At 38.2% G+C, this 12,728-nt stretch overlaps 1 protein-coding gene across 3 annotated transcripts in view; it reads left to right on the top strand.

Moving 5' to 3' along the window:
- Nucleotides 1-12,728, top strand: part of ATP9B (ATPase phospholipid transporting 9B (putative)) — a 169,112-nt gene that overhangs the window by 79,435 nt on the left and 76,949 nt on the right. For all 3 annotated transcript variants that reach the window (XM_053974312.1, XM_053974302.1, XM_053974321.1), the window contains 2 exons: nucleotides 2,420-2,495; nucleotides 10,435-10,511. In XM_053974312.1, the coding sequence (XP_053830287.1) occupies nucleotides 2,420-2,495; nucleotides 10,435-10,511 (153 nt within the window). The remainder of the gene's footprint in view (nucleotides 1-2,419; nucleotides 2,496-10,434; nucleotides 10,512-12,728) is intronic.

Genomic DNA, 12,728 nt, shown 5'->3' with positions numbered 1-12,728 from the left:
AGTGTGAAACAGCTAAAATCATAGCCTTTAAATGTATCTTGTATTTTTCATTTGAGTAACTTAGGAAAAAGAAAAATAAGAGTAAGTCATAATCTGTTTGGGTATGGAAGGTGTGATATTTTGGAAATGGAATGAACTGTAGAAAGCTGAAAATGTTAGGTAAGGGTATAAAGACATGAAAGTATTATAATGAAATAAGCGGAAGATACGTGATTGGCCAGACCATTCTGTGGATGAGCATGAGTGGAAGGAGAGAGAGCTCATTTGATGTTTTCCTATTTTGAATGACCTAAAAGAAGGTATTTCACTAAAACTTGTAGCAGTGGTAGACATTGAACAAATGACTTTTTCTTAACCCTGTTGTCAGCTCTCCACAATCATTGCAGGGCTTTTGATTTCTTCTTGTAGTATGGAAGAGTTTCACAATTCAGTCTTAAAATCTGCTAACTGAAGAATAAGGGAAAACAAAGGATTTACCTGGCTTAGTATCCTGTTCTTGACAATAGCCAGAAGCAGAGTGCTGGGAAGCAGAATACAACTAGAGTAAGACATGGTAGTACCTCCTCAAAAGAGCCATCTGTCTCTTAACACGAGATGTGGGAAATTTCCTGAGTTAGAGCTGTTTTCTGTAAGTAACCTGCAATGTATTTTCCTTCTCTAAACTTACCCAGTTCACGTTTGAACCTGTGTAACCTTTTAACATTGAAATTGGAGGAAGTTACACAGGCTAAGTATATATTTAAGAATGATTACCTGTTGTTTTAATTTTGTTGACTTTATTTATGACTTCTTTCTTCTTTGGTAAAAATAAGCAGTATTTATCCTCCCTTTTTAGGTGCTTGTTTCATAGATGCCTGTCATACTCCCCATTAGAAGTTATGTTTATTTAGTCATATCTAGTACAGAAGCTATGTTGACCTCCCTTATTGCTCTTTTTGAACATTTTCCAGTTCTTTTTACTTTGTGTTTGGAATAAACACAAGAAATAATCACAGAACCCAAATAATTTGGGAACAATTGTAAATAAAACCAGGAATCTAAGCATTAAAATTTAGTAGTATAGCAAATAATTCTTGCAGTACTAATTCCTGAGGTAAGAATAAAAAAATAATTCTCCTTTTTCTTAATTTAAGGCTAATCTTATGGAACATTAATGATTTTTCACAGAATCACAGAATATTCTGAATTGTAAGAGACCTGCAATGATTATCAAGTAGTGAGTGACCCATAATAGGGATTGAAGCCATAACCTTGGCATAATTAGCACCATGCCCTAATCAACTGAGCTAATCCCAAAATTGTCAGAACATAAATCTTGATTCAAAATGTGTGGTTTTATTCTAAAGGCTAATTCCATATCCTCCCTCTCTTCCCCTCTGTTTTTGACAGAATGGTTCTCCACACCTTTTAAATAACAATTTTTTCTCTCTTAGGAGAGTAAGAACTATAGTTTCCTTGCTATATTGGGATCTCTTGATCTACGCACAAAAAGTTATGTGTTTAATTGGAGATTTTTCTTTTTTTAGAAACAGATATTTCTATGCAGTTTGTCCTGTGCTTGGTGGTTATTTCAAAAAGAGATGAAAAAATGGGAATAGGTTTTGGTTATTGACAATATGTAGAATTTATTGTGTACTGTGACAAATAATTTATCTCCCCCTTTTTTTGCAAAATATTTAGCAACAGTCTGTAATTTGATCAAATACACTTGATTATCCTACCTCCTAAAGTTTCCTTTAGTTGTAAACAGCACATTTCACAGTTGCTAATGAGTAACAAATCTGTACATACACCAAATTGATTATGAGAGATTGTCTGTTTACAATCTGCAGATCATTATTGCTTGGGAGGAGAGAGGGGAGGAAAAAAGGGGAATGTTTAAAGTAATCATGGAAGCAGTTTTCTATTGGAAGTGTTTTCCCAAGGAGTATATATTTTGTAAGCATGTGGTAAGACAGTACAAGCCTGCATGTAATTTTAAAAGTTGAAATATTTTTCCCTGAAGTTTATATTATGTTGATCAGATGCAAAACGATGATGACCATAACTTACTGTATGAATTATACATGATTTAAATAGAGAACAGGGTGTTAATTTGGGAGTTACCATTCAACACTCACTTTAACTGCATGCTATAACATACTGTTCTGCAGTTTGATACATCTGATGAAAAGAATATGTTACTTTTAAAATACTTTTGATTAGTTCTTTTAAAATGATTGGATAGAAGTAATATGAACTTCAAACATTATTTCACTCTTTAGAAAGTTATCTGTATCTGTGTATGTGCAATGAACGCTATTATACAGTGATTGATACAAGGATGCAAACATCCTGAGTCAGTTATTCAGATGGTTTGACATGGTTCTTAACTTCTTGTGATGGTGATTCACTTATTAGCTGTGCTTATTTTTAACAGGAAGACAGTGATCCTGCAGTTCATGAAAGCTTAAGCATAGAAAATACATTATGGGCAAGCACTGTTGTTGCTTCGGGTAAGTGCTGCTAATATATCTAAATACTTCCAAGGAAATGCATCCTTATTTTTCAGAAGCCATTAATATTTCACATTGTAAAATACTTTTATCTTCCACGCTATTAAACTGTTGCTTTTCTGCCTTCCCATTGGTTTCATCATGCTGCTCAAAATATTTTCATACATTTTTAATCCTCCTTAATAGCTTCGGGGGGGTTTTTAACTTAAATTTTGATCTTTCAGTAGTGCAGTCCCTTGTAGCCCAGTGACATCACTGAACTTTTTGATTTAATTAAAACTTTAAGTTGTAAGGTGCTCTGTTTAGTCACAGTGGATGATTTTTCCTGCTGAAAAGCAAGGGTGTTTTTTGCATTTTTTAGGAGTTTTTCTTCTATGTATACTCTGTGATCAGTATCTTCTATTAGGAAAAGTCTTAATCAGAAACAGTAGATAAGTTTTGAAGTTAGGTAATTTTAAAATATTGGGATGTAAATATTATTACTGCTTCATGTATGTCCCAGATATTATAAATGACTACACATTAATACCTAGATGCTCTATTCAGACTTTAAGCCGTTGTAACTTTTTGTTTTTTAGAGCACAAATTTATTTTCTTTCATTTTTGCTCTATGTAAGAACAGTCAAAAGGGCTGTGTTTATTCTTCTGCATGAAGACTGAGAATAAGGCATTGAGAGAGCATGACTTCTGAAGAGAACTAGGATTTAAGACGGGGAATCGGGACGACTGAGAACAGCCAAGAAATGGGAAGAAAGTAAAAGAGTCTCCAGCTAAATTGTAAAGTTAGTCCCTACTATGAAGACTTCTTACATCAGTGAGGGGCCTGCTTGAAGGATGTGGGGAAGAGATTAGTTCTGAATAGGTAGCAAAGAAGTCTGTGACTGAGCACTCCTTTTCCAAGTGCTGAAAAGATAGTCATGTTCTTTGATTCTTAGTATTGTTTGGTTTGATTGCACTGGAAAATTATTCTCTCTAAAACTGTTTGGTCAAATGGATGATGCCTAAAGTTGTCCTCAGTTAGGTTTTTAACTTAGGTAGCCAAGATCTTTAACTTTGTATAAAAAGATGCTTCTCGTGAATTATAAATTTCAATACTGTATCAACGTGGTTCGAGTTTCCTTTTCCTCAAGTCTATGTGTAGAAGAAAACTACAAACAAGGAGTATGCATTTGCAAACTCTTTAATTCTGAATCCATACATTTGAATTTTATTTGAAAGCTATTCATATTTTCATTTCCATGGTAGATGATTTTGTTTAGAAGTGTAGCTATTGTCTAGTTGCTCTTGATCTGCTATCTAAATTTGGCACCCATATTAATGGAAACAGTGCTCCTTAAAATTTATACCTTAGAATAAGTTTGAGGTTTTTACTTCTGAGGGGTCTTGTGAAAGTTTAACTATTTATGAAGGACTTTAGCTCATTATTAATGATGGCAGTGGAAAAACATAAGATAATTCTCTTGTTGGGACATAGTTTTTAACAGTGGAATAAGACTTAAGGCAGACTAAGGGCAAACTCACTGAACAATACAAAGTAAAAAATATTGAATGGCTCTTCAAGACTGCAACCCTTTCTGAAGGGAAAAATAATGTGATCAAGAAATTAAAAATGGTGTCATGGTGTGCATACAGAAGTTAGCTTGAATTAAGGTACCAGGCAAAAATAATTTCCTTCAGTAACTGATTTTGTGATATTAATTATGTCTAACCATTGGCATATCATTCATTTTGCTTACCTCATTTCATGTATTAACTACGGTTTATTACTGTGGTAATGTGCTTCTATCTTGTAAGTACTCCTTGTCCTGTAGGGCAAAAATTCAGATATTAAGAATTACTCAGGACCTCCGTGGATATAATTTTAGCATTTGATAGGATTAGCCCTTCAGCAAAAAGTAGGAAATTATTTCCTTCAGTCTGTTGCTTATCTAATAAGGCATTTTTAAGGTCTTAGAGGTACACTGTGCATATAGTCATGAGGAAGACCATAAGGTAAAACATCCAGCAAATTCTTAAAATTAAGATGTTCTAGATCTGGTTGATAACTGATGCATCATTCAGTTGTTTCCATTTCACTTCCAAGCTGAATGTACATAACTAAGTTCGAACACTTGATGCTGAGCTAATTAAATTTGCTTGGTTTTCTTTTTTTAAGTAGACTTCATAACTGAATTTCCAAGATTTATGACAACTGAAAATCTCAATAAAAATGCTGGTCACTGTCTGACTGCATTATAAACACATATAAGCTGGCTTGCTTAAACCTGCCATGGAAGGATATCAAAGGTGATCTCTGCCTGCACAAGTTTGCAGGTATCTCTACATTCTCTCCCTTAGTATAATTGTTCACAGCCCTTAATTATATCTGAAAAATCTAGTGGAAGAATATGCTTGTGCCCAGCTTCTACAGACAAGTGACACTAGGATTCCATGAAAACAGAAGAATGAACAGCCTGTAGCATGTTGCATCCCGGGTTTGGGTTCAGATTAGGGATTCTGATATATGTTAGTTAGCTGGTTCTGTATACCCCTGTGTAACCTCATGTTCCCCCTGCAGTAGTTCACTCCGGGTCACTTACCATTGGAGCATCCCCCTGTTCACTCCTGAGAGTTCTGTGTCAGTTATCCCATCCCTGCATTCCCATTTGTCCCAGAACCCTGTACACCCTGTCGTGTCTCTGTTGGTTGTCGTAGTCCACGTCATCCGCACGTTACCTGTCACCTGTATGGTGAGGGGCTTCTGCCCTTGTCTGCCCGCCCCCTATAAAATCCCATGCGCCCTCGGTCCCGTCACCATTTTGTCCACGCGGCGCTAGAGAGCGGTCTCTGCTCTCCATCGCAGCACCACGCAACAATAAACCTGCTCCAGCCAACCGCAAGGACAGGGTGCGCCTTCCTTCGCCTCTTTACCTCATCCCAGCACTGGTTACAGAGCGCAGCCAGCCCACGTGGTGCGCTGAACACCAGAATGCCCGGACCACACAGCACCCCGGTCCAGCCGAGAAGCAGCGCCTTTAGCTGGGCTCCTGATCTGCCCCAGATCGGGCAAAAGAACGCAAGCCGCAGTAGCAGTTTTGTGTGCAGTGTGCAGTTTTTCTACTCCATAGGCAGCTACCTTACCCATGCTTGTATCTGATTTCAGTGTCCTTACTGTCTAGGTTCACAGTTTTGTTACACACAGGTATTTTTCACTGAAAAAGTCTATGATGTCTGTGTGAAAACCTAATAATTCTATTACTAGAATTATTCTATTATTCTATTCCACTTTGGGTCAAGAAAGGGGATTTGGGGCCTGAGTCCAGGTAGTGGAGGGTAGAGTTCTGCCCTGCAATGTTTCCTGTGCATCTCTTTATTTACCCTAAGACTCTTCGGTATGACAGTCTTTAATATGTCGCTGTTGAGCAGGACGGGAACAGAGAACTCTAGATCAGAAGGCTAAGAAAATGAGCTCTGATTTATTTCAAATGTACCACTCTATATATAGAGAACATCGAGAAGACTAATTTCATTGGTCTTACAGTGAAAACATGTCACACCATTGGTGTGCAGTGAATGACGCACAGTGGCAGAGCATATCTATAAACAATGTGAATAACAAGATAGATTAGAGAATTATTTACATTCTTTCCCAACTGTTTCCCAGGCTCTTGCCTGGTTAGAAAACCTTTCTCTTTCTCTCTGACTGAGCTGAGAATATCCACATTAATACAGGCTGGCTTGAAAGCTGCTCCCTCCAGTGCTCTCTTAGCAGCCTGCACATCATCTGTTACTGAGTCAGGCAAATGTGTGACTCATTGGGACCCTGTTAGGCCCCTTCCAACCCCTTGTAGGTTGTTACAAAGTGTTCTGGGTCAACCTAGCACTATTATCTTGATATATTACTGACTGATGGTGTCAGAGCGGAGACAGAGAGCTACATCACTGATGCCCAGGAAAGGAATATGTACCTGAGTTGCAGATACAAAGCCTTATTTAATTTTTAAAAGCTTTTTCTATAGGACATATAGGACAATTTTTGGGTGAGGCTCTCCTCCCAGTCATTAATAGATACTGAATTTCCTAATACTACTCTTTGACATATTACAAAAACCACATTGCATCAAGTAGGATAGCTCACTATCTCCAGGATAGATGCCATTGCTTTTTGTCAAGGTGATACAGAGGGTCAAGGTTAGGCTGGGAAAAGTGTTTGGGGAATTTTGTGGGGAATACCTCAGAAAACTTGAGCTCTGATTGCTGGTGCCCTGACAGTTCTAGAAGAGAGAGACCACAAATCAATTATTTTGCAGATCAGTAACAGTAAATTTAAGTGTATAAAGATTTCAAGAAATCTTATCAACTGCATCTTGAATGCAGATTACCAAAGCTCATGAGAATATCAGAATACTACAATAATGGATTCTACACAGAAAAAAAAAAAAACTATTGCTAGAGCAGTAAGAAGTGACAAGAAAAGTATTTGCTATGGTTTAAGATTTTTTATTTTCTTAATGAATTTTGGTAACCAAAAATTGATTCAACAACATTGTGTAATTCCAAGTAACTCAAGAATAAACTATTCCATATAATTTTTAATATCAAAATATAGTATTCAGGAGTGAGATTACTCAAATTTGTACATTTGGAAGGCGTTTACTTTCCTTGGATTTAGTATGTCTCTTTACGCCTTAAAATAAAAATAAGCTAAAGGGGTGGGGGGGGAGTGGAAATCCATTTTACCACACCTAATATATACCCAGTTTCAAAATTGATAGTTTAGAGATCTAAATGGAGATTCCTGCTGATGACCAATCTGCAGGGTTTTCTGCCCTTTGCTGTAAAGCTCTGACAGAGATCTGATGACAGTCTGTATGATGTTTACCCTAACCTTAAAAAGGACAAAGATTAATGTGCCTGGATCACACTGGAAGCTTCTGGCAGGGATGGAAAACGAAAGTCTTTCTCTCAAGTCCAAAGCATGCAGTCATCCTTTAGATATTCTTTAATAAATGAGATAGGAAAAAATATTCTGACTTTTCCACTTACAGGCAATATTCTAGCAGGTTTTTTCAAAGTAACAGTAAGGCACAGAAACTTTGTCATTCTTAATATCTGTATCACTGTAGAATTAATAATAGTTCCCAAAGGAAAGGAAATTTTGGTTAGTGAAAACTTGCAAAACTACTGTTCCTGGAGAAACACATCTAAATATAAAAAAATAACTGAAACCACTGAGTATTCTGAAACCCTCTTAGTTTATCTTCGATTAAGTTACTTATCTTTCAGATAATTTGTGCTTGTGGCATCAATGGCTATGGTGTTTGTGCTTATTGAAAGCTTCAATAGGTTTCATTTTAGAAAGGGAGAGAGGAAAGTTAGCAGTTACATTTTAAAAAGCTTCAAAAGGTCCACTACAGTATGGACTTTAGCTTTTTGTTCTCCATTTGTGGTAATGATCAGTGTGGTTCAAATGCTGAACAAGATAATGCAGCTTTCTGAGAAACCTGCTGAGATACCTATTAGGAGAAGATTTGTATTAATGAAACTGCATCATCATTTTGACAGGTGTCAGTCTTGTGAAGTCACTTTAGATAAAATCAGAACAATTTATATAAATGCACAGCTGTCAAAAGCAGTATTTTCTGCCAACTCCTACCTATGATTTTAATTAATTTGAGCACACCCTAGTTTTTATATGGTTCATACAATGCTTGGGAGATACCAAAATTGGTATGATCACACACCGGATTCGGAGTTTGTTTGACCATCACAAGTCTGCTTTTATTTTTTTTTCTAGGCCCACATTTGTTCTAGTGGTATCTCCTAATTTCTCTCCCTGTCATTTACCACTCCTCCCGTACCTATCAATGATTGCCCAGTGTAGAAGACTCAGTTTGCAGAGGCCCCATACATAAAAATACATGAGTCCTTACTTTTAATGAGCTGAGGCTTGCACTACAGCTATGCTTCCAGAAATCCCAGATTGGATTCAGTACATGTTATTGGACACCACAGCTGTCCCTGGTGCAACCATTGTGGGACAACAATGAAACTAGGATGACGTTCCCTACACCAATATACTTCAGATCTAAGGAACACTTCGTTATCAGTGATACTGTGCTAATGCCAGGAAGTTTAACATCTAAGATGAACAACTTGTTATAAGCAGCAGTTTAGTCACATCTAACCAACATTATGCTCTAAGTTCAGTGGTCAAAATGGAATCTGAGTTTCACCTTTGAAACCAACTTTTCAAGGAGCAAAATATAAGACAAGTAGAACAGGTTGTTTTTCTGAGCTGCAGCAGCCAGGTGAAATTTTGTAGAAATGTGCCCCAACTTCTACAGAACTATATACCTTTGAAGGCAGAGGTTGCTGGAGTGTGCAGGAGGAGATTCCCTACAGCATATTGTCCAATACATTCTGACTGTTGGACAGACGTCAGCTCAGGATCACTTCAAAATAAAGTGCCCCAAAGGGATATGTGGACATTGGTTGGAGACAGTAGAAAGGGTTCAGAAATTATGGATTAGTGACTATTGGAGGAATTTTGGGGTGGCCTGGGCATTGATCAGTGGGTGTGAACAATGGTACTGTGCATCACTTGTTTCACTTGGGTCTTTGGGGTTTGTTGTTTTGGGGGGGGGGGGGGGGGGGGTTGGTGTTTGTTTGTTTTTGGTTTTTGTTTTTTGGATTTTTTTCCCTTATTACAATATTTATAATCATTAATATTATCGCAAGTATTACTAGTGTTATGTTTACTTTGTTTCAATCATTAAACCATTCTTATCTCAACCCATGAGTTGTGATGGGGTTTTTTTTTTTTTTTTTTGGACAGTGGGATTTGTTGGTTGTTTGGTTTTGTTTTCTTTTTAATTTCTTTTCCTTATTCTCGCCATCCTGTCGTTGGTGCTCTGTGGAGGAAGTGAGCAAGCAGCTGCATAGAACTTAGTTGCCTGGGATTAAACCAGGACATATTCTTATTTTTGAGTAAATGCAGACATCTTTAATGCAAACATCTTTCACAATCATCTTTTTTGTCTTTGGGAGTTTCTTCAATTTTTACAACCTGTTACACTACAAGAGTATTGGTAGCAGATCTTACATGTGGTTCTAATTGCCAAAGACTAATTAAGTTAATGTCAAACAAACATTGTAATGCTTCCACTTTTTTTAAAGTTTTCTGAGCAAGGAGTATTTTAATAGTTATGTTTATTATTTCTTTATATCATAGTGACCAGCAAAAAAATCACATTATTGGTTGTATTGCCATAAAGCCATTTCAGGTCACTTTATGAAATAATAGAAATAAGGGGAGTTTTTTTATACTAGAAGGTGTTATATGACATATTAATAAAAGAATAAAATTTTGTCTAATGTAAAAATCCATTTAGTGATGCTGAAGCCAAATTTTCCTATACCATGCTGTAAAAATTGACTAAAAGATAATTTAAACTAAAAGACAATTTAAAAAATAAAATGTTTATAAGCTAATGAAGACAATATTTCTGTTTAACATTCTATCAAAATAATTAACTGGCTGAACCAGATTTTAGATCATTATAGATGGCAGAGGTAGCAGGCAATTGGTGTGTGATGTGTTCAGCACTACTTTACTCATTTTTTACTCACTGTGCAGTTATTTATGCTGTCCTAACTTCTGCAAACAGTTGGAGGAAATTTTAAGTTCAAATGCAAGTTTCTAACCAGTTCTACTGGAAGTATTGTTTCCATAAAAAAAGAAGGAAAGCATGTTATCATCTTTATGGATGTTTATTGCAGAAGTTAAAATAATTCTTAATTTTACATTCTGAAAATCAGCACTCACAGTGTTATGCAGAAATGTTGGAGGTTTTTAAATACAATTGATTTATTTAAGGAACTGAATTAGTGCAAGTTTTAATTTGGGAACTTTTTCTCTCATTTACTTGACACCTATGGATTTTTGTTTGTTTTTCAGGAACTGTAATTGGTGTTGTTATTTACACAGGCAAGGAAACACGAAGCGTAATGAACACATCCAATCCAAAAAATAAGGTAAGTTAGTCTTACTCTGGAATTGCCAGATTCTGCTCTCAGAAAACTTAAAAAGAGATGTACCTAAACCCAAAATTCTAAAAGTTTTTACTGTGATGTGTTTCATGTGTGCTGCTGCCTTGAATTTTGGTACAGCCTCCTTTTGAAAGTAAAATTATTCTTCCTTTAGCTAGAAGTGTTATAGGTAGTAATGGGGGCAATAGTCTTTGAAGTATCAGTGTTCATCTTCAGACCTTTATAATTCTGTCTCACAGCTAAATATTAATTTTCACTTCTTCCAGATTATTTTACTGTACAGTATTTGGCTAAAGGTAGACAATAGTTTTAAGGAGTGTTTAAAATAGAATACTAAAGTTTATTCAAGCTACCAGTGGTGGTAGAAAAAGATAACTGATGTTCCAGTCAGTACCCAGAACACTCTTTCAGGGATTTTTGCAAGCAATTAAAACATTTTCAAGAGATTTTTCTGTCAAGAAGATACCAGAGGTTTCAGTGCTTCTCTCTGTATGTCGCCTTCTGATGAGAAGGCGGGCGACCTGGTTTCAGGATACAGCACGGCGACCCGGCCTCGCCCGGGTCACTCGGGCCACAGACATGCACAGACACCAATGTGGTGGATGGTCAAATGGCGTTTATTATCTCATCTCGTGGGGTTAAATAGTCAAGGGGGCTTTACTACGTTTAAAGGGGACGGTGGGTCTGGCTAGGGTTAGTAAGGAGTGGAAAACTACTGGGGTTAGGAGGGGCTGCATGCTTCAGGGGTGATTGATCACTTATAGCAGGAAGAGGGGGGAAGGGTCTTGCTTTCCGTCACATCCCGAGATTTTCCGTTCGCCTGTCCCTATCTACCACATCTCCCCCCACCTTTTTTACTAATGAATGAGGTAGTTATAAACATAGGCACTAAGGTGAGGTATAAAGTTATAATATGATAAGGGAAAAGGGTTTTTGGTAAACCTGAGTGATCTTCGCAAGGGAAGTTTAGAGAACCTTTGCGACTGGCAGTGTCCTCGGTTTTTGGTTCACAGCATTTGTCGCTGGCCTATAAACAGGATGTTGGCTCGTTCTAGGCAAGTTTGAACAAATGAGACCAGTTTGTTTAGCAGGCATGGTCCGAATGTGAAGGTTAAAAGCAGTATCGCTAGCGGACCTATTAAGGTGGAAATTAGAGTGGTGAGCCATGGCGATTGATTGAACCAGGACTCGAACCAGCTCTGTTGGGTTTCCCTGTCTTTCTTTCTTTGAGCCAGTCTATCTCGGAGTTCCGCCATGGAGTCTTTAACGACTCCTGTGTGGTCCGCGTAGAAGCAGCATTCCTCCTTCAAGGCGGCACACAGACCTCCTTGCTGCATGAACAAGAGGTCCAGTCCTCGCCTGTTCTGTAAGACCACTTCCGAAAGCGAGGAAACTGATTTCTCTAGAAAGGAGATGGATTTCTCGATCCTCTGCAGGTCCTCATCGATGGTCATTTGCAGCTGAGCAAGCCCTTGGTGTCGGGTCGCAAGGGCCGAGACACCTGTGGCTGTGCCAGCTGCTCCCAGGCCGAGCAGCATTGCGATAGTCACTCCTGTTATTATTTCTCTTTTGTGAAGGCAGCCGGGCTCCTCAAAGAGGTGGTATACCTCTTCGTCTGAGTGGTACAGGACCCTAGGAACAATCAGAACTTGGACACAGAAGTCGATAGCGTCATTGAACTTGGCAAGGAACACGCAAGGACTCACCCCAGATCTCTGACAAACCCACATCCCAGATGCGGATGGGACCGCTCACTTGTTGATCTTTCTGTTGGGCTTGACGACTTCGGTGCAGAAGTTGCCTTTCTGCTTTGCCAAGGCTGCATTGCCAAAGCATTTGCCCTGGCCTGTGACTTGACTCAGGGTGATTCCCCTACGGGGAGTGTCCCATCTGCACTGGTGAGGGGCTTCGGCTGTGGAGTAACTGAAGGGGGTGTTTAGAGCAACTCCTTCATAGAAAGGAGGTTTGACATCGTAACAAAGCCAGCAGGAATTGGTTAGGTTCGGGTTGGATTCGTTCAAGGATAGAAAGGTAGCCTCTGGCATGCGGAAGATTGGGTCTGAGTCCGACTCGGCTAAGCGGCCTATTTGGAAGGCATCCGCATGGCTGGTCGGGATATCAGTGGCCTTTGTGGGTAGTGGTTTGGGATGGGTTATGTTTCTCCCTTTCAGCACGTCCTTAATAACCTTATTGGGTCCTACC

The sequence above is a fragment of the Vidua macroura genome, chromosome 1, assembly GCF_024509145.1.
Source record: "Vidua macroura isolate BioBank_ID:100142 chromosome 1, ASM2450914v1, whole genome shotgun sequence".
NCBI classification, from domain to species: domain Eukaryota; kingdom Metazoa; phylum Chordata; class Aves; order Passeriformes; family Viduidae; genus Vidua; species Vidua macroura.
This window is presented reverse-complemented; position numbering and strand designations above follow the sequence as displayed.